Below are 23,596 nucleotides of genomic sequence, written 5' to 3' on the forward strand. Positions count from 1 at the left end.
AAATTCTCGGTTTCTTTTATCTGTAAAGTTTTTTAATTTTTAAATGCTCATTACAGATAACGCCGCAGTTAATTTAGTTACCTGTGACGTCCTGGCAACACTAATTAATTGCATTTTTTAATAGCGATCACGGCAATATCGTTTATAGATATAAATATTACCCGTAATTATTTATTAGACTTCATTTTTAATAGCATTTGTATTAAATTATTACTCCCGGATTACTTAAAAGAAAATATTAATAATTTTAAAATATTTTTTATTTTAAATTCAATCAAAGATGATTTCTTACGTACTGTAAACAGCGCCACCTTGTGGCGTCAATGGAAGTAATAAACTAGAACTGTTTTACCCGCCGCGCTATCGGCGCATGCGTACTTCATTCGAGGCCACGGTCACTACTACGAAGACATTACACGTCTATTACGCACACAAACGTCAACTGCCGTCGTTGTCAAACGTGCGCTTGTCAATATGTGTATTTTGTCGTGAAACTGATGTTTATTTAGTGTTATAGAGAAGAAAGGAAGATAACGTAAGTACCGATTTATAATCTCACTTGTTGTGTATGTTTTATATAAGATGGTATGTTAGGTTCAGTCAAAATCAATGCTTTATAACCTTTGTAATTCCAAAGAGGTGTTAGAGCGAATATCAGTCCATCTCTTTCACACTTACGGAGTTACTGAGTGATGTGATGTCGGAAATCTTTTAACAGTTTAGATTTATTATGTGCTAATGTAAAGCAGTGAACAAATAGATAATTAATTTATCTATTTTGATGAATTGTTAATTATGGTTCATAAAACATGATGTGGATGTAAAATTTGCTACACTATGTAACATCCGATATGGTCTAGTGGCTAGGATACCTGGCTCTCACCCAGGAGGCTCGGGTTCGATTCCCGGTATCGGAATATTTTTTTATGTTTTTTTCGTTTTATTTGTTTTTAATATCTTGACTTATTTGTTTACTTTTTTCAGATTCAAGATGAATATAAAAGCGGCGTTGGCGATTTGTATGGTGTTTGTCGGGTGCTGCTCAAACGTAATATTTTTAGAGTTAGTCGTGAAGGAAGATCCCGGCGCGGGCAATCTCGCGACGTTCCTACAATTCTTATTTATTGCGATCATTGGTTTCTGTACCGTCGGCAAATTCGGTACCGGAGAGAGGAAAATACCATTCAAGCAGTACATTTTGCTCGTCGGATTCTTTTGGATAAGCAGTGTAGCGAATAACTATGCATTTGACTTCAACATATCAATGCCTTTGCATATGATCTTCCGAGCTGGTTCCCTAATGGCTAATATGGCGATGGGCGTGTGGATTTTGAAGAAGAAATACCCACCTCTGAAATATGTCGCTATATTTATGATATCTGCTGGTATTGCGATATGCACTATCGTGTCTAGTGGGGACGTTAAAGCGCCAAGAGAGACTCATGTGGACGCCGCTGAGGAGGAAAGGCTCCAGTTCATTGATTGGCTATGGTGGTGCTTGGGAATCGCGATACTAACTTTTGCGCTCTTCGTATCAGCTCGGATGGGAATCTTCCAAGAGTCGCTATACTCGAAGTACGGAAAACATCCGTGGGAAGCGCTGTACTACGCGCACTTGCTGCCTTTAGTCTTATGGTTACCGACTATACCGAACATAATTGGCCACGTTAAAGTCGCGACAGACACGCCTCTAATGATTCTCTTCGGAGTGACACTACCACGACAAGTCATGTGGTTAGTTCTTTACGTCCTAACACAAGGTCTATGCATCAGTGCTGTATACGTTTTAACAACAGAATGCGCATCCTTAACTGTTACTTTAACTGTAACGTTGAGGAAGTTCGTTTCGCTTCTATTCTCAATATTATATTTCCGGAACCCCTTCACGGTCGGCCACTGGATTGGTACCCTCCTCGTGTTTATCGGTACCCTCATATTCACGGAATTACTGCAAAAGTTCGTCGCTCTGTTCCTGCCAGCCAAAACGGAAAAGAAAAAGGAGTAGATAATCACAATTTTACAAAGAAATCATTGTCAAAGAAAGACTTTGTTTATTCATCAGTCTCGTGCTAAACAGCTTTGTTATTAGAAATCGGGATATAATAATACAATTTATATTTATTTGTACAAATGTCGATTGGGTGGTTATTGTGATAATAATTTATGTAATGTCACTTATGATTTAGATTTTTAATAGGACGCACTTTTTTATTTTTACACGCTAGTGTTTATAACTAAGGGTAAGATGGTTGTTCAGTTATTGATAAATATTATATTAAATGTATCATTATCATTAATGTTTTTAGACAAAATATGTATTTCACAGTATTTATATTTATGTCAATACAAATAAGCTGCCATGTTAGATTTTTGTTTTGGAATTAATAATTTTATTTGAATTTGGAGTTAATAACTAGCTAAGTAAATGTGCACTTGCAAGCTAACATTTATTTTTATAATAGGTAATGAAAAAAATAATTATAATACTGTGGTTATGAATTTTAATTGCATACATCGTTATATTATTATTCTTGTGAATATTTAATTATTATTACTTTAATAGGTACATTCATGATAAAAATATGATTCATTTATGTAATTTACGTAATATATCAAAAGTAGTGATTAATTTTAAATTTTTTACGCAAATATTAATGTAATTAGTAGATCAAAGCATCGATATAATTATAATGGTAGATCAAAATAAAAGTAATAAATAATGACGTCACACATTGTATGAAATGTTTTCGTAGAGTTTGTTACACAAATAACTTTATTGTGTACACACAAATATAGGCTAGATACATACATAAGCAGCCATTTTGTATTTTGCCTTTTATTGGAACAAAATTTTAAAAATATATTTTCAATTCAAAGACATTTTCCATAGACAGCCAGTGAATCTAGCTAACGAGCGCAAATAGTCCGTGAAATGGGGCTGAAGCGGACTGTCATTGTACATACAAAAACAAAATGTCACAAGACCACAGCCAAACAATGGCCAGTGATGACAAATAACGCGAGTTATGTAAGTGCTTCATAAGAAGTGAAATCATAACGTAATTTTTAACAATTTTAAGTAATTTTGTCAGACTTTAGTAAAAATAAATAGTCACTTCCTGCTTGTGATGGAGTGTCATCGTGACTATTCGATTGTCTCGTTGTTTGTCAGAAAATCGATTAGCGATATACATTGCTTATCATTAGGTACGTGTATAGATAAGATTGTCAATTGTCAATCTTTTATGATATAGAAGTATCAAATGAGCGTGCAGTCTGTCTGATGGTAAATCACTACCGCTAATAGAAATCATACATTAATTTAGAATACCAGTCAATATTTCCACAATTAATTATTTATGTATCAACTTTCTTGGTTCCTTGTTAATGTTTATAGTGATTTTATACAGAGCTATTATGTTGTCAGCAAATTAAAGGGTTTCTGGGCTTACAGAGAAACGATTATTTATAGGTATTAAACGGTTTTGCTTTTCAAATAAGTACAAATGACTGTTCAATATTGATTCAAATATAAATGTTTTCGTCAGCTAACAGTAAAGAGAGTGATTAGAAACTCAATTTAATATTGTGTGGATATTACAAGAATATTGTATAATTTACAATACGTTCATTAGTGCAAATACGATATTTTAAACGAATTTTGGACTATAATTCGAATTATGGTCCGGTGCATGGTAACACACTTTGAGGTCAATATACTTTTATTATATTAGCCGACAGTTACATAATATCCTAAGATAATATAATCAGCTATAAATAAAATTTATATTTATCACATACAGTCAATATCAGAAGTTATTTCAAGATTGCCTAGTTCTGACTGGTGCTGTAAATGTGGAAGGCATAATATTTTCTTTTTCCTTCATAATGTTCTTTTTTATGTCATAATTTGTTTCCATAAAGACAGTTGTCCAAAATGGCGGATTATACGTGTTTCTCACTCACACATAATAGAAAACGAGAGAGATGTAATACAATACCGCCATTCTGGATAACAATATGTTAATTATGAAACCAAATAAGAAGTTACAGTTTTATTCTGTTTATTTATTGTCGTTTATTATAGTAAAATTGTCGTTGAAATATGATATTTTCATGCTACTCCAGTGATTTTAAACATTTTATTTTATTTATTAGTTATGGTTAAATATTGTTTGTTTATTTTTTATGTATTTATGTTTAAAAGTTAAATTTTGTCATACTTATACCAATTGACAATTCCTTTGTATTACCTGAAACTGACTAAAAATGTGTAATAATAAAACCACATAGAACCTAATTTGTGACTTTTATTTAAAAGAAATAATACTACAAATCAATTTACAGATCACCTTAAATAACCTTAAAATTAAGTAGAAACCGCTTAAATTAGTCCTCTTTAATAATCAATAATTAATTCTAATTACATACAATATATAACCACCTAATGTTATAAAAATATGAATGAGATAATTAACTTATACAATAAATATGTTTGTTTGACCTGATGATAACAGCCGGAACCGATTGTCTAATGTGAACACATTTGAAGCTTGGTAACAAACAAAAAATCGTTCTGATATCAGATAACTTAAAAGTACTTAAATTGGTCACCTCTTCAAATACTGTTATTTTATTGACGGCCCGCGTGGCGGAGCGGCCACCACACCGGTCTGACGCGCAAAGGGTCTCGGGTTCGATCCCCGGCCAGACAGATATCTAAATGATGAATTTAGATTTCTGTTTCTGGGTCTGGGTGTTTGTGTATTTGTCTTTGTGTGTGTCCATGGCACCCACGACACAGGGAATCCTAGTGTGGGGCTGTGAGTGTAGAAAGCGTTTATTTATTTATTATTTATTTATTTGCGTAGACATCATTCGAAATGCACTAATTCCACAAACTTATATTACTTACTGACTACCTGTGCCAGCTTCAGAAAGTATGTGTAATGCTATTCTTATAAGGTAACGTAGAAACACTTTTATAAGACGCCACAAGAGTTTTAACGTTTTGACAAATATGACTGTTTTGGAATTTGTTTACGTATTTACCCATATAAATTCCAATCAGCGCCCCTAGCGGATTGTATCAGAACTATAGTGTCAGTAACGTAAAATTAAATGGCGCTAAAATGGCGCTTTATGATTTGTCTCTCTTTTTTGCGAACATGTAGTTAAGGCAGACAAAAAGACTGGAGCACTTATTGTTACGTTTACTCAGTCTACTGAAGCAAACGGAACAGAATAATGGATTGAGTAAACGTAACGTAAAATTGTGGAATGTGTTGAAAACTCACGTTAAGGGTACAGGATAGTAAGGCGAATACGATCGTAGCATGCTACTACTAGACCTCTCAGTCTTGGTATTTGCGTTTTTCTCCCGCTTCCGTTGCGTACGCAAAATCGTAATATGTACTTGCTAATATGAAAATGTAGGCAAATAACAGTTGCTGCTTTCACGCCGCGATTTTTGCTGTGTACCTACGCAGCTGTCTAGTGTTTCGGCTGTATCGGTGAGTAACTTATATCGATCTCTTTTCGTCCGACTAGTCGTCAGTTTCCGCGAGTTCGCTGACGTTTTCGTAACCGTGACGGCTACGTAACCACACAAAATAGCGATCTCGTCGGTTTTTATTAAATAGCTATGCCGCGTCCACGCGCGAATGAAAAAACCTTCCGTGAGCTCAAATTGACTCGATGTTTGCTACTCCAATTTCATAAAACAAATTTAATATAGGTTTGGTGTCATTGCATAATAATGATGACTTGTTACTTTTAATAATTGCTCGCTTGTTTATTCTATTGATATCTAACGAATCATGATGACTTCCTATTACGTAACTTATTACTAGCAATTCATACCGATATTCTAGTACCTACCTAATTATACGAATTAAGACGATTTGAAATAGATAAGGTATTATTATACAATTGGAATAGATAAACAAAATAAATTTTATAGGCTTTCACTTGACGTTAGGGCTTTGTCTTCTTTTGCTTTTTATTTCTTTGATAATTGGCACGCAAGTGGCACTTCCGTACTCTTCCTTGGGTAATTTTTGAGTGGGCTTAAGTAAGGGACTTTACTAGTTTAATTGACAAAATAAAAGAAAGCACAATTACAACAAGAGGCAGCTTCGTTATGACATGAAGGCGTTAGTCTTAGCATGGTTCTGTAATTGTAGCAATATTGGTATATTTCCTCTTTGATAGTGCGACTAGTGAACAACACGTTTGATTGTGGGGTAATTGGCTCATGAATGTTAAGTGGATTTGATGTCATGCGATAACTTTCGAGATGATACAAGTTTGTTTTCGATTCATATTCCGTGCATATGCGTTGGTAGAGTGCATTGGTTTAACATAATATTGATTAGGCATATTAGTGGTAGAATTAATGGTTCGACTTGGTTCACTTCGATGATCAATATAAGGTACTTTTCTTTATAACAGCAGTGTAGCGCTGTTGTATTCTGATTTAATACGTGGTAAAGTGGAAAAATACGTGGTAATCTTAAATGCATCACTCAAAGGAAGTTTTCCAATCAAATCATTTTTTTTTAAATTCAAAATAGGTTCTTTATAGAGCACGTTTTGAATACAACTACCACCACTTCATAAGGTGTTTCGTTATGGAGAAGAAGCAATGCCTTTTGCGAGTTTCTGTGACTTTACATTCAACTCTAACACCGTTTGACCCCTATTTGTTATCTTTGCAGATTTTTTCTATTTCATCTTCATAAAAATACGGTGTCTGTTACTCACAATTAGATTCCTATGAGTATGTTTGCGTCGCGCATCATATTTAACGATGCAACACGTCAGAAAACCTACAACGTTAAGACAAAGTCGATTATTGCATTACCATACACTATAAACATGTAGTATGTTACACACTACGATTGGATATCCGTGAACATTAATATAATTGTATTTACGGAAATAAAATAATCAACTTAAATGCTAATTAACAAAAAATCCATCATTTTCGAACAGTCGAAAACATATTTTTTGACTGTTCGAAAATTTACGTGTGAATGCCGATTGATTTAGAATTATATGACGCGGTCATCTTAAACCACAGAAGTGGCAAAAAATCTGAAACTGGCTTTAGATACCAACCCAGTTTTATGATGAGATGACAGAGATGGATCCAGGCCTCCATGGGCTAAAGCATAGATTAGTAAAGATACTTCGCCGCCTTGAAATTGAATGAAGCCACAAACGGCTTATTTTAGTAAGTTCTTTTTTTGAATTCTTGACAAATAAAAACATTTTTAGAGAAAATTTACGAAGAAATAACTAATACTGCGTAATCTACGTAATAAATAAATAATTAAATCAAATATTTTAGGGACATTTTAGCACGGAGACGTGGCAAAACTTTTTTACGCAACTATTATAATTCTCAAAACTGGGTACATTTTCTTGTTAGGAGTGGGTAATCTTTACTAATTTATGGGCGACAGTGACCACTTACCCTCAGGTAGACTGTTCTTTTTTCATAAAAACACAGTCTCATATACTCATATACGGTCTCATGACCGAAGAATCGTTTGCTTCTTTCACTAATCTTCAAAAATCTGTTTTACTAGCCGAATTGGGGGCAAGGTAGGAAGCAATTATGGTTATGCGGTCACTGAAACGTAAAGATGCATGCACCGTTCAAGATTTGCTGCGGTTACAAAACCTTGTAAAACTAAGGAGGTCGGTACCGTTTGAAGTCAAACTGAAAGGGTGTGTGCAAAATATAATATTATAATAAATATATATATATATATATATATATATATATATATATATATATATATATATATATATATATATTTATGGGTGTAGCCTTTATAGAGCGCTCTGGGACGTATTTTCAAAAATTATTTCTCAATAGTTGTTTACGTTTTGAAGGTAGTGGTAGCTTCAGTGGTTCGACTTATAGTGCATAAACGCAAAATTTTATTTTTAAGTCTTATTGTATGAAAATATTTTTGAGTGGTCTAATATTAACATAAATAGAGCTACTTTGCATTTAAACCTTTGATGCTAAATAAAGTTTTATAATCGTGTAAGCTGGCCGTTAAAGTAAGTTTGCCGGCTACTGAGTTTTATTTTGGAGCCTAAAGGTCATATTTACCTTAGCTGCGTCCTCGGTTGAAGAAATCTGAGAAGTTCTTTAGACTACGATTTCAGGGTGTTTCAGTGATCTTCCTACTGACCTAAGTTAGTTTTTGCTATCAAAATAATTGAATCATTACAAAAACGGTATATTTTTTGCACATATAAAAAAATATGTTTTTTTTTTATAACGTACAGAATACTAAAATTTCGATAGTAATAAATAATTTTAAAGTTATATTTCATTTCGATAATAGATTCGATGTTACCAATTCTTACATTAAAAAAAATCTAATTTAAAAGTTCCTTTCTTCGGAAAAATGTCCTTATTATTTCTTTCCAGGACAAAAACAAGAATATATCCACTTTTGGTTCGCAAATAACTAAAATAACATTGTAAGTTTTAATTTTTATAATATATATAATTGTTATACTTACTTATATGTACAACAATACATGCATCAATTTACAAAACATAATATTTGCACAATTCGATGAATTTGGTTAATGCGGTCTGCCGTCCACGCGTGCGTGCAGAATTGAGGTTTCCATAATTTTTGTTAAAATAAAATAAATGGAATCCGAAACAAAATGGAGTATGGAATTCGTGCGGGTTTAAACAAGTGACTCGTAATTTAATTATATTTAACAAATAAATCCGATAAAATTTAAATTATTAACGCCGGCAAAGTTTAATTTGTTTTGTCATTATAACATTTTTGTTCGATCAATCTGAAAATTAATTATAAATTACGGCAGTTTTACCGATTAAAATTAAGGACCGGTGCGGTCGGGAATTTGATGGGTGACCCCTAGTGGTTAAATTTCATGCTCTGGAAGCCTCATTAAACCGTTAACCACGGCTGTTATTATTAGTTAGTTATTGCTAAATCTTTTCAAGCATTTAATAAGTAGGTTGGTCGTAAGATTTAATAAGTTCCGACACAGGCCAACCAGTAGTATCTTGGAGAATGCTCTAGCCCCTTCACTTTTTGGTGATCCGCAGACAGTTGTGGTGACTTCCAGTAACGTGTGTCAAGAGATGGCGACACAATTTGTTCCTGAATCACGCTATTGAAGTTTTCTCAATATCTTGTACATATACAAGCGGCGAACTGAAACTGTCGGAGCACAGCCGCTCCCCGGGCATGATCACCTAGCCTGGCGAGAGATCTCTCTCTAAAAACCATTTAAGTTAATAAAAAATAAGTGAATTAGTTCGTTGAATCCATGTTTTTTTAACCCTAAGTTATTTTGTAAATTTGTAACCAAAGTTATTTTGTATAGCAATTCTATGTTTTTCTATTTACTCGTATGTGCACCCAAGGTTTTCCTGAAAGAAATCGCATACATGTTTGAAAATAATGGTTTAGTTTACATCCGAAAGCCGTTCTGGAACATTGCTTCTATTGTAAAAATATTGATGAAGACAATTTTAAATTTAAGCCATCTCATTAGAGAAATGTTTTGCCCAGTAATGGTTTGATGAGAAAATTTTGTATTTATGATAAACATTACGTGGTCTGATGCCCATTTTTTGATTTCCACTTCAACTCCATAGCTTTTGAGTGTGGCAAAGAAGAGAGTTCCACGAGGCGATCCAATTGGTCAATGCGTCTGTGGTCGACTTTAGGCATGCTCCACTTCTATCAGTGGTTGAGTAAGTAAATTTCATATCTGAAAAGATGTCTATAAGCAGTAGCCATTTACCATGTACTTAGTATGTGGCAAACGAGAATGTGGTCCACTTCATCAATATCACAAAGGATTACTTTTCTTTACTTAGATATTTTTCCGAACCCGGAAGTTCTACACCCAAAGTAGACAACACAATTGCCCTCATACTCAGTTCGTTAGCGGCTAGTGGGTCATTAGTTACGCGGCGCGCGTACACCCTTTGTCTGAAGCCCTAGAGCTTCTCGTACCATAGACAAGTACCGACACGTTGACATTGTCGCTATCACAAAGATGAACGCCACAAAGAAATTGTTTGTTCAAAGAAAACTGAGACAGATACCAAGGTTATGTGCTAATACGATGAGGAATTGAAGCCGTGAACAGCTTTTACGCTTCAAAGAAATGTTACGGAAGTTTCAAAATGTTTTGAGTTTAAAAACCAGAAAAAAATATGTTAGTCAATTTTTCAAATACACTGTCAGTGTCGCTTTTATTTATATCTAATACTTAATAATAAGAAAATATGAGTTATAATAAAATATTTTGTTCTAAAAATCGACGACTCTTCATGATAGAAATAAATGATGGAGACGCTTGTTTTTTACCGTTAGGATAGTAACACGATTAGGGCAGAGTTTAACTAGAACGCCAATGATATTTGGGGTTCATTACAGAGGTCTATGGGAGACATTGACATGAGCACTTATGTTCTGAACTACATAGTCGTTCGCTTCAATTTCGTGACAAAATATACCATTACGTTCAAGAGTGTCCTAGGCATAGATACTTGTACCATCTAAGCGGCGATTAATTACGTAAGACTTGCAATAAGAGTCCGTTCATTTAAAGCTAAGTAGATTGCCACACACTAAACACACTTTGTAACCGAGGCACCGACAAAACAATAAAGCTAGCTCGGAACGAGGTGAAAACTGCCCCGTTTTTGGCAACATTCGTCAAGAATGTCTGCGCAGATACAACCGTAATCGACGAACCCATCGCATTAGGAACATAAACCTTATCCTCGAGTGAGAAGGATCAAGGCATAGCAAACTTAGTGCAGTCCAAAGTGGCCCAACTTGTTGGAATTCCGTCGCCGTCCGGCACCAACGTTGCCAATTTCTTTTCTCCTATCTACACGCTACACGACTCTTATGTTTGTAACATTAAGTTTCTTTTTGAGTATATCACAGTTTTTTGGTCGCAAAATAAACTTGGTCGGGGGAGTAGGAAGAAATTTCGCAAGCTTAGCTTCTGCCTGGGCTGCCACTAATTTCAGCCAATCGTGGTTAGAGGATAATGTGTGAGACACATTTTTACGTTTAGTTTCGTTGGGCTTAGTCCTTTTTTGCTCTTGTTTTGGAAGGAAATGGTCTCGGGATATTTACGATGTGGTTTCTCCACGCCGTCCCTGCATAATTTACGGTTGGCCGACCATGTTTTCTGGCGCTATGTAAAATGCAATGAAATGTTTTGTTTGCTAGTAAAGCGCACTGTTTACTGCTGTGGTCGATGTTAAGTTCTATAAATTTCCAAATTAAAATTAGCTAAATTCGCAACACACGAACGTTTGTAGTGGACTGTGGTGAAGGTGTATTCCAAACGAGTGTTCAGATTTAAATAACTTAGTAATTTTCATAAGTATCTTGCATTCAAATCTATTAAAAATTGGATTACAGATTATCTTACTTTTAATGATACACGTGGGGCTTAAGATTCCGCTTTAGACAGAGGCGGCTTGTAGATTCCTGACACTGTAACATACAATGGAAGTCTCTCAGTCACGTAAGATCTTCAAAATGTTGTTAATCAGCATTAAAACAAAAACATCGAATTCTAACATATAAATTCAAATTTAGACGTAAGTAAAGTAGGTGTTGCAGTAAGTAAAATATGTGGAAATTCATATAGCTATGCGACAACTTGAATATAACAACTGAAATTATTAGGTAACCGGCATAAAACCATGTCGAAGGTCTTCTTGTGGTTTACAACGTTCCAATTGTTCTATTACGTCACAAATTCGTTTAAGAGTAACGCGGTGAAGTGTACCAAATAAATAATAAAACTGAATTGAATTGGCTCTATGATTCAGGAAGTAGCAGTGGTGACACCTGCTTCACCACTTATTTTTGACTTATAAAGAATAATGCAAATGGATATTATTTTTATGAATGCTCTTTGATATATCAATTGTTGTTGCAAGGATGTAATGCAGTAATACCAATGTAAAGTAAATCAGTTTAATCGTGCTTGAAAATATTACATATTCTTTCCATCTTAGTTCACCTTAGGAGCATTCTTCTTTAATCGGCTTCACGTAATATTTATTTTCTGCTTAGAAATAACAGATATGTTGATGTACAGTCAACTTCATTAGTAGATGAGCAGATCAAAACTCCAAAATTATTCATGCACCTTTTATATATTTCTATATCTATTTTGAGGCTTGGCCACATATGAGACCAGAAGAAAAGATTAAACGCCATCGGATCAATAGTAACCCTGTGTATTATTTACATTATGTATTGAGTTACGTTAAATACAAAATATTCATCAACACCTACACGTTCATAAGTAGCTAAACACACTAACGCGTCAAAATAAGCTGAACAACGATATGTGCAAAAGTAGGTAACGGCGCTGATATGATATGTCATTGTTAAAATGCTTCTGACATATGAAGTGGTCATCTACTTTTGGAGCTGACTGTATATAATCACAGGTTTCATAGATTGTAATCAATACTTGCATCACTATATTTGCACTATCTTTATATTACTAATTCGTTTAATAGTTATCAGATTACTGGAGCGAAATAATCATTATGTTAATAGGCTAATACAATTGAGGTCGCGCTTAATCTGATTCTTTCATTATCAGCTATTTTATATTTTTTATATCACGACAGTATATTGAAAATGTGAATGAATTTATTAAGTGCATGGTAACTGCACTTTAAATATTAGTCTTTTTCTTTTCTCTTTAATAGGTTAAACTAAACGAAAAGGCAGATGTATTAACTGATACTAAATTACTTCGTTTCGCCTTGAATTTGCCAATTGGCTGCCATTGCCAATTTTTGATGGATAGTTCATTATAATAGTTTTGGGAAACGCGGATGGCGGAACAGCGACGATGCTGATTTTATACACAGTGTTTCCGCGTTCGATTCCCGACAGATATCTGAATGATTAATTAAGATTTCTTTTCTGGGTCTAAGTGTTTGTCAGGTGTATTCGTCTTTTTGTGTGTCTGTGCCATTCATTATACAAGAAAAAAACATTTGAAGCCAAGAGTGTAGGAAGCCTTAAAGGGGTTATCCGTCGCAGTTTGATAGTGTTATCATACTTATATGTCTGAAAAGGGCGTGGTAAAACATAGACTTAAATTAGGCTATTGCAATGAGATCCTTAGGCTCAGTAACTCATTTTAACCAATCAATCGGGATGCTAATCCTATCTGTACTTTATATTATGGCTGTTAATAAACGGCAATTACAACTATTAAATGGACTGCATGCTTCTTTGCTATTTTTTTATCAAGTCAATACGTCTTTTTAAATTTGTTTAGAGTAAGAACACAAATTAGATCAAAAATAGGTATCCTTAAATTGTGCAAATGTCGTCGAATACTCATTTAAAGTAATTGTCCTTGCGAATATATAACGCTATGAATATCTATTGTATAGTAAAGGTGGTTAGTATAATACATCCATCTCTCACGATGGAGTTACAGATAAGCTGCTATCACGAACAACATCTACATTATGTGAAATTGCCGCCAAGTAAATCAAGGTAAAAGTGAGTATAATTTATAAGGCGACTACTAAACTAGATTGTTAGGCCCTAGGCTGAAATCATGCTTTGTGTTATAAAATTACTTCCTAATCATAGCCCTAACTAAGATTTTCTATGGGTGCTATAGACACATAATTATTAGTACTAAGAGATAGATTCAGAACATAAATCTATATTTGTAATTTATTTAGATATCGGAATCGGGAATCGAACCCGGAACTCTCCGTATGTCAAAGCGGGATAAACACTATATCGCCACGATGGGCCGTCAACTGAAGCTAGAGTAACTTTAAAGTAATAAAGTAGGTAAATATGTATGTTTAGTATATTGTGAGTAGAGTTTCTGCTTGCTAATTCGATATTAATTTAAAGCTGGTAAATCTCTTTGTGACTCAATTGGGACGTCACTACCATATTACAATGTACATATAGTCTACCATATCAAATATATGTACCACCATATAATTGGTTCTGGTAAAAGAAAGAGTGTGACAATTCTCTTTAGTTATTAGGGGTCTAACGATTGTTAATCCTCTTTAGTGTTACTTTCAGGAGATAAACATAGTGGTGCTTCACCATTATGGTCGTTTATCTATTTATATCGTCATTCAAGTACTCTGAGGATTGATTTTGTAACTATGAGTATTTTGTTCCGTGTAATAGATAGTGACGTCATCAACATACTTAACCTTCGTTTCTTTGTTTCCAGATGGCGAACCGATCAAACTACCCGAGAACTTAGAGAGCCTGCCCCGCGCAGAGCACTTCGCTGTCCAGAGACACCGGTGGAACACCAATGAGGTGAGTGATAGTTATAATATTAAAATATTTAGAGAATAGTGCATCACGCGACCAGTAATCGTACAAGGGCTTATCAGACCTGAGGAAAGATTTAGAAGACATGCAAAGACGATACAAACTTGATATTTTTGACGTAGAAACCTTTAAATTCAGGAGATAAAAAGCGTTCTCCTGTTAAGGTATGTGTAAATTAGAGCACGGTAAAAATTTCTTCTTCTTAAAGTGTAGATATATCGAGTGGCCCTCCTACGGATAGAATATACTTAAATATGTTTGAAGTTAACTTTACCTCCCTTTAAAATATGTTTATATACCTACACAAAGTAAACGTAAAGTAAGTAAAATACTGCATTCTACTTTAATCAAACTCGATGTAATATAACCCAAGAACTCGTAATAAGAGCCAGATATAACCCTCAGAGCTTCCGGGCACAAGCGACCCCATTACCGTAATAACGAAACACGCACACTACGCCTCACCTGCTAGATACCTGACGAGTGTAGTTAAGAATCTAGTTGGGTGATAATGTTTGTCTTTTTGTCTTATCGGGGTGCTAAGTAACCCAAATTGAACTCGGTTTTATTATTTTGAAAGGATCTATTTGAGGGTTAAGGTTTTATAAGCTTTAAAAAAATGTTATATATTTAACTACCAAATTAGTATCAAAAATATTTATTAACTTAGGTCATAAGTACTATAAACTTATCATTATTGAAATTGAAGACCTGTCTTTTTATCAGCATATCGGTCTGTCACACAGAAGGATTTCAAACACACTGTATATCAAAACTCGGATCGGTTTTGATACCCAGTTAAATAAACGTCTCAGTAATAAATTTACATTCCTGCCTCCATCTGGATGTTTGTGAATTTTCCTTTGTGTGTTTTTAAGCATTTAGGGTAAGGAAATTCTAGTTATATTTCTAACTATCTATTATTATAAAGAAAATACCCAACTGGTTTCAAATTGTTTGTGTCACTCGAATAGTGAAGACGAATCCAACGACACCTCAGGAATCAAAATCTGTCAATCCGTTTAGGCTATAGTTTGTGCCAAAGAATGAGACATACATATACACACATTGATATATCCATAAATAGCTAAGACCTTCCCCAGTGAAGAAATATTTAGCGATGATCCCATGGGGTGCAACGACAGTAGACTAGAGAGGAGTTTTTTAGTCAATACAGGTCGCTACCCGGCCAAGACCGACATACGGCGTCCAAAACATCTAGACCCTATTATACGTAATTGTATTTCTCCCCTCAGAAAAAATATTTATACACACATACATAGGTACATAATTATACACATACGCTCGAAAAACATTACCCTCCACAAAGCATTCCTATCCACTACTATTTCCAAACTATTCTCGAATGCAGCTTGAGCAATTAGTCCTTTCTATTCCAATCTGCCCGCATGTCTGTACGTACTGCGAGAGCGAGCGTCAATCAATGTGATTGAGCTTCAAAGTATTGCTATCAGATTTCCTAATATTTCTAGAATATTCCACGCGCTTATATTAAACGAGCTTTTGCCCGCGGCTTTGCTCGAGTTACGAAGTAATATTTTCATACCCTATTTTATCCCTTTGGGGGTAGAATTGATCAAAATCCTTAGCGGATGCCTACGTCATAACATCTACCTGCATGCCAAATTTCAGGCTAATCCGTCCAGTGGTTTGGGCTGTGCGTTGATAGATCACTATGTCAGTCAGTCACCTTTGAGTTATATATATTTAGATAATATAAGCGTGTGGAATGAAATTTGTCTATGTCTACTGATGATGAATCCAGTGGTTGTAAAAGTTAGGAAGTTTGGTAGTTGGTAGTAGGTATTTTTTATTTGGAAGGTGGTAGAACCCTTAGTAGTTCGACTCTAGCGGCACCACTGCTACACCTAATTCTGCCTCATAACAGCAGTGTTAAGCGTTGTTATGTTCTGGTTTGGAGGGTATGGTAAGAGAGACATACTTTTCCGAGGCGTTGCAGCTTAGTCTTCAGGAGTAGCGGAGCATCTGTGGTCGACCTCAGGTAGGAATATCTAACCCAATGCGAGGTCGATTACAGATGTCCATGGGCGGCAGTAGCTACTTACCATCAGGTGGACTACATTCTCGTCTGCTACTCCTATATTACAAAAATAATTTAATCTAAAATTTTTCAGTGAAATCGAATGTTCTAAGTCAAACTGATTAAGTGGCGTAAGCGTCAATCAATGTACATTAAAGGCAAATTTTTGATGTTTTTAACATTATTTATCAGGTTTTCTTAATTACATAAATATTAGTTTTTAAGTGAATCTAATCTGCATACATAGTCGACCTCGGGTAGAACTCTGATTTTATCTAGGGTTGATTACAGATGTCTATTGGCGGCAGTAGCCACTTACTTACCATCAGGTGTACTGCAAGCTCGTGTTACTCTAATATTATAAAAAAATGTATAAGAATAAATCACAACCCTTTACTACTTAATAATTATTACTAACATTCTAACATTAAATATATTTAAATTAATAAGATTGTTGTAGTGGCGTTATGGTTTTATTAAAATAGTTAAACTATTTATTTTCTACGACATTATTTAGATGAGGACTGGCATAGGTAGTCGTGGCTGAGTTAATGCAAGGTAAGATAAAGGAGTTGTTCCACTTCGTAAGAGAAACGAGTACCTATATATTTTAGCGAGGAATTTGTAATAAGTAAAGATATTGGAAAAAATATATTTTTGGAAAAAACATCGCTTAAGCATGTAGATATAGTGGTGTGTTTATAAAACGTATATATCATATCCATATCTCAGCAAGATCTAAATTATTATCCTCGTTGTGACTGATTGAATGTTGGGGCTTTATGAAGTCGATTTTGAGGGTAATCCCCTTCCCCTGCTTGAGCAAAAATGGCATCATCTGAACCCAACATTTCTTCTTCTCATAACCTCCCGAATTTGTATAACTAAATGAACATTATTAACATAGAAATTAACTCAATCCCTCGTATAACATTATATCGCCTATCGTTAATATTTCCCAGTCTAACACACTGAGCTAACCCAACATAGCCGGCCGAGATATGACCGGCATGAGCTGCATAATGCACGGCTCATGTACTCGGCGCAGATTTACTGCGCTGACGTCACGGAATTAATGATAATGAAACGCGTGTATTTGCATAAATAGCGACACCGTGTCCGTTTCCGTGGCCCGACTTTGAATTCCTACTGCTTCCTACTGCTAATAAGTTAATTTATGCTTCGGACAGAAGGCCTCGCTAATGTTTAAGCCAGAAATGTTATTTATATACGTAGAATCAATTATTTATAAGTGACATAAGTATACTTAAATATTATGAAATAAAATTGTGTGAGCGATAAAATGTATCAAAGGTTTAGTTACAAATTTATGTAAATGAGATTATTCGGGAATTTGCGTCGATTGTTAGTACCCGTTAAATCTAATTTAAAAATTATTCCGTCTTATTTATTTGTGAATGAGGTAGAGTTTTAACAGAAATATTTTGAGAATAAATTATACATTTTGTAGTCGCGTAGGCAGTGCTAACTTAGTGGTTAAAAATCAGCCTCTCAATCGCACCTCTTATTTTCAAAGTTATTTGGGTATTATAATTATCCATTGCTAAAACATCTCAAAATTGTGTTAAGTCTACCAAACCGCAATTGGACAGTGGTGCAGTTTACTCTATTCCTCTACCAATTGTGGAGAGAGAAAGAGAGAGAGAGAGAGAGAGGAGAGTTTACTTAGCAATGAAACATTAAAGAATGGCACACACCAGTGTCCCATTACTGTTCATTGGATTACATAAACCAGCTAAACTAAGTAGGAGACTTAGTAAGCATTTTTATGCATTTTGCTTAGCAAGAACGCTAGCAATCTAGGCTTTCAGATTAGGTTTCTTAATGAAATGCGTCGGCGAGGTTTCGCGTGTAACACCTGTAGGTGGTAATGAGGCCAGGGGGTGCAACGATTGATGGTTGGGGTGAAACTGTTCGTCTAAAAACCATATTGAAGTTTATGGTCATATGTAACGATGGTATCAGAGCTCCGGTAATTTTTTGGAAAATATTAAGAATTAGATTTTAATTTGCATAAAATTAGAAGTCTGCAAGAAATTTAAGAATAGAGAAGTCCTGCAGAATCATTTAACATGTAATTGGAAAAAAGTCTTATCTTTAAATGAGTTTAGGTCCATATCTCGTGTCCATCAACAGTAACTATAATATTTCGCGTGAAGTTTTGTCGAAGTGTTTTTCATCAATAAAGCATATGATAGTTAAATTCTAACACCTATTATCTTAGAAAAACGAGATAATATATTTAAAAGCAATGAAAGCCAATAAATATTTTCTTATTATATTTAAGTTCATTTGACACAGGTTAGCTATAGTAACGAATCCGGTTCCGAGTCAAAATTTACCCTTATAAAATACGGCATTATTTAATTTTAATTGTATATTTCTTATTATAAGGTCTATGCGCGTAGAAACTAATATGATCTTTAAAGAAATTGTTAGCATTAAAGTTAAAAAATAGATTAATAAATAAACACATATTTTCCACGTGAAAGTTACAAACGAATAGAGTTCTCGTCCATATTAAAATTACATAGGTATTGGTTCACCGATAGAACCAGAACCGTTTTAGCATAAAAAAACCGTAGAATATATTCAGGTATTCAGTCCACGGCAGATGTTTTGCTTATGTTAATGATACACTAAATTTTTGAACGTAATCAAAGCCAAAAAATACTCTATATTTTATCATATTTTTGTTCATTTGCCACACGAGATAACTTCACAGGATAGCTTTAGAAACGAATCCGAATCTGACTACAAATTGATCCTCACAAAGTACGGCATAATTTAATTGTAATTACGTATTTATTGTTATAAAGTCTGTGAGCGTAGTACGTAAAAGTATTTTTAAATAAATTGTTAGCGTTAAAGTTATAAATGAAATTAATAAATAAACACGTATTTTCCGTGTGAAAGTTACAAACGAATGGAGTTCTCGTCCATATTAAAATTACATAGGTATTGGTTCACCGATAAAACCAGAAACGTTTTAGCATAAAAAAACCCTAGAATATATTCAGGTATTCAGTCCACGGCAGATGTTTTCGTTATGCTAATGCTACGGTAACAAGCTGTTATATCGGTATGGAGCACAGATTCGGATGGGAAACTTTTATATATTCATTACTTTGAATTTTGTTTCGCTTAAGGTATCGGGTGCGCGAAATATTGTTTTTGAATGGTATATAGTTTAATATAAGCGTATGTTGTAAATATATAATATACACGGAAAGTTGTAATATTATTAAAACTGGACACTATATTATGGGAGTATATACGGTATCCATTATTGTTACCACACTAGACTTTAATCCCGATAGCATCTGTTACTTTCGTCGAATTTGAAAGGAATATTTTGGTTTAGTACATAGCCTCATTTTTTTTAATAATATAGGAGTAGCAGACGATCATGCAGTTTACCTGATGATAAGTGGCTACTGACGCCCATGATCATCTGTAATCAACCCCAGATAGGATTATATATTCTTACCTGATGTTGACCACAGAAACGCCGCTACACCTGAGAACTAAGCTGGAACGCCTCGGAAAAGTATGTCTCCCTTACCACACCCTTCAAACTAGAACAGAAGATAACCAGTATGAAAGACAATTACGATAGGTGGGTACGGTGGTTACGATATATGGGGTGAAAATATTACATTTAAATAATCTTTTAAATATATATAACTCAAAGGTGACTGACTGACATAGTGATCTATCAACGCACAACCCAAACCACTGGACGGATCGTCCTGAAATTTGGCATGCAGGTAGATATTATGACGTAGGCATCCGCTAAGAAAGGATTTTGATCAATTCTACCCCCTAGGGGATAAAATAGGGGATGAAAGTTTGTATAAATATTCTTAGTTAATAATATTACTTCGTAACGCGAGCGAAGCCGTGGGCAAAAAGCTCGTTTTGTATAATATCAATAAACAGTAACCGGTTTTTTAGAAATATATTTTAAGGACATACTTAAATAGAAGGAAGGGAACTTCAATGATACCGCTGGAATAAAGTGGATGTCATTTTGAGTTTACTATTACAAAATTTTAAATATTAATATTAAATTGAGCAACCTAAACTCTCTATTTTTTGTGAAAAAATAGCCTTTTCATAATCTAGAGACATAAGGAGATAAAATATGTATTCTAGTATAACATTATTATAAAAGTAGGTTCTACGTAAGCAATTACGTAAAAACATATTCTCTTCCACTAAAAAAATCTGCAATCAAAAAATGTATTCATTTTACATATTACGGCTTAAATTAAAGGTAAAACGAAAATTTATTTCGGCATTTTGTCGCTGCAACGCATCGAAATTTGGGTAAGGAGTTAATAAAATCAGACTGTCGCGGTTACCCGGTGCGGTCGTTGTAAATTAAAATATGTTGTTCGATGTAAAATGAAATGATCTCTCCGGTTATTCGGTTTTATTTGTGCAACGTTCCGTCTATGGCATAAACCGCAAATTTCCCTATAAATCGCTTGGATGCTTATCGATGTTGTATCGATATTTCGGTATTTGGTTGTATTTATATGGGATGCTTGCTGGCCGCAATCGTTTTATCCCCCACTACTGGGCGTGGTCTCTCTACAATTGGGGAGATCTGGTGTGCAACAATATTTGATTGTTATTTTTGACATGATTGCATACGTCTTAATCTTAATATCATTTACCTTTAACCTCCTGGGATCTTTCGTCATATATATATTACATAGAAAAGAAAAAAATGTAACAGCACCATCTGTCAATATTTACGAGATCTTTTAGTTTTATTCAATAGATAACATGTTGGTCCACCATTTAAAACTGTGATTAGCTGATAGGATGATACTATTTTATTGCATTGTGAATTTTAACCAAACGATGGCGTCACGGTCGGAAACAAGTAGTAAGTGAATTTGAGATTTTTGTTCAAATATCGATGTTTTTCTAAAAAATATGTATTTTTATCGTTTATAATAAATCATTTTTACTAAATATGAGTCTGCAATGCTTGTAGGTTACATTAAAAATTATGAAATATCGGATGAAAGTTTTATGTCATACTGGTACCACATGAGTTCCCAATTACTACTGTGAATGGAAGAGTCCCAGTGTAATACTCATATTACATAAACATTTTTCTTTCTTGAACTTCATATTTTAATGTTATTCTTGTTTGTTATTACGAGCTTACGCAATTACGAAATATCCGCTATGCTAGGCGACTCAAAGCTAGACTTAACTGATGAAGATGACCTAGAAGACGTAACATTACAATGTCATGATGGCAACAATGACTCGTATTCTGGTTTCTCGAATTAGAATTCGAATTCGGTTTATTGAAGTAGAAAGTTGTGCAGGTTTTGATATTTTTATCGGGTCCTCAATTATAATTAATGGAAGGGGCCACCCTAGAGCCTTAAGGATTTACTTTGGGTGAATCGGCAGTCCGCAAAATTTGCGAAATACTTATATCAGATTAACATTTTTATTGTGTTCATTATTTCACTAATACAAAATTGGAAGACTTTTTGAAAGGAGGTTTTCATATAACGATAACTATTAAACTAAAACAGATTTGCAAAGACCTGCGAGTTTTCTAATGAAAAGCGACGGGAATATCGAAATCATTAGCTAGGATAAATAGTTCTCACATGGTGGTTGGACAACAAACACACTGGACTGTGTCATTACACTGAATCTGACAGTAATTCGAGTTCGATTGGCAGTTCGAAGACGAAGACATATTAATAGAAGGCTAAAATAAAACCCATGTCAACCGAAAGTGTCCGTTATCATAAAGTACATAATTTAGTCCATTACTCCAACGTTCCAAATAAATGCAGAAAACCAAAATACAGCAACTACAAGAGCATATTGTATTAAATGCAATATATATTTCAATAAAACATAATTGTTTCTTATAATTCAACAAAAAAAAAATTTTTTAATCACCAATTTATACTTTTTGTAACCATATTTTGTGTTCAGTTATCAATTGTGTCATAATAAGAACGTACCGCAAATTTATTAAATAGTATTATTTTTACTTTAAAAAAATATTTATATAATCTGTGTACTGTGACTTTATAAAGGAACATATTTTAAGTTTATTTGATGACTGTGAGATATGTTAGAAAAAATATACAAGACAACAGACAGTTAAGTTTACTGCTGAATGTGATTGTGAGAATCATTTTTTTAAATTGAGTGTGACTGTTTAAAATTATAGATTAAGATATAATTGTACACAACACAGACAGTATTTTTTTACAATACATTTCTCATATTACCAAAATTTTACATTAATATATATGATTAATGTTCTATGTCATATATATATGACACAAATAATAGTTGTAATTGGGAACTCACGTGTTATATATATGACATTGAGAAAATCCATATTTTCCGACTTACATTTTTTGTTATATTTTTTCCTGTAATTCTGTTACCTATTGTATTGGTCAGGATAAATTTAATTCAAATTCCTAACAACTTTTTTTCCTGGGTCCCAGGAGGTTAATACTTTTTGTTAATTCTAACATTTTAACTAAGTTTTTGACATGTGTAACACCTGTAAAGGTGGATTTAATAGGACTTTATACATCGGTATTGACCTATTGTACACAATAAAATAAATAAATAAATTGGTTCTAACTACATGTTAGTAGGGTATCCTTGTAGAATGTGTTAAAAATATTAGACCTGTGACGAGTTTCAGTAATTCAATGATAGCAATCGAAACTGACCGCCTAATGTGCTCTCCAAAATGCACCATGACATTTAGCCACCAGAGTTCACCCATCCTACTCCTGATTCAGTTGAGATCTGCACAACCTACGGGTTATGCTTACTATACAAAGCTATTTTATTTGATAATAAAAAAGTAGTTCCGAAATGTACCTTTAACCGACCGAATAATACGAATTAATATATTTTAAACGTTTAATTTATATTTCAAACGTAATTTATAACCACTAGTCCATGAAATCAACTTTGTAATGTGTTAATACGAGTAAACAAATTACTCGTAACATAACAAATAAAAAACAAACAACACTGTTATTAGTAACAACACGGTAAACACATTACTCGTCGCCAAATGGATGTT

General features: G+C 34.0%; 2 protein-coding genes and 1 non-coding gene across 3 annotated transcripts in view; all 3 read left to right on the plus strand.

Annotated features, from left to right (window-relative positions):
• The first annotated feature begins 396 nt into the window (after positions 1–396).
• Positions 397–2,597, plus strand: LOC140757257 (UDP-xylose and UDP-N-acetylglucosamine transporter). The gene is made up of 2 exons (XM_073092861.1): positions 397–535; positions 985–2,597. Exon 2 carries the CDS (start codon positions 992–994, stop codon positions 2,003–2,005), a length of 1,014 nt encoding a protein of 337 aa, XP_072948962.1. The 5' UTR covers positions 397–535; positions 985–991; the 3' UTR covers positions 2,006–2,597.
• On the plus strand, positions 846–917 carry TRNAE-CUC (transfer RNA glutamic acid (anticodon CUC)). The gene has a single exon. It is a non-coding gene; the product is annotated as a tRNA-Glu (tRNA).
• A 10,918-nt stretch (positions 2,598–13,515) lies between the features above and the next one.
• Positions 13,516–23,596, plus strand: part of Camta (Calmodulin-binding transcription activator) — a 138,971-nt gene continuing 128,890 nt past the window's right edge. The window contains exons 1-2 of the mRNA XM_073092523.1: positions 13,516–13,576; positions 14,299–14,390. Coding sequence (XP_072948624.1) covers positions 13,516–13,576; positions 14,299–14,390 — 153 coding nt within the window. The remainder of the gene's footprint in view (positions 13,577–14,298; positions 14,391–23,596) is intronic.

Source organism: Epargyreus clarus, unplaced genomic scaffold, assembly GCF_041222505.1.
Source record: "Epargyreus clarus isolate Ecla_fem2 unplaced genomic scaffold, WU_Ecla_fem_2.2 ptg000004l, whole genome shotgun sequence".
Taxonomy (NCBI): Eukaryota; Metazoa; Arthropoda; class Insecta; order Lepidoptera; family Hesperiidae; genus Epargyreus; species Epargyreus clarus.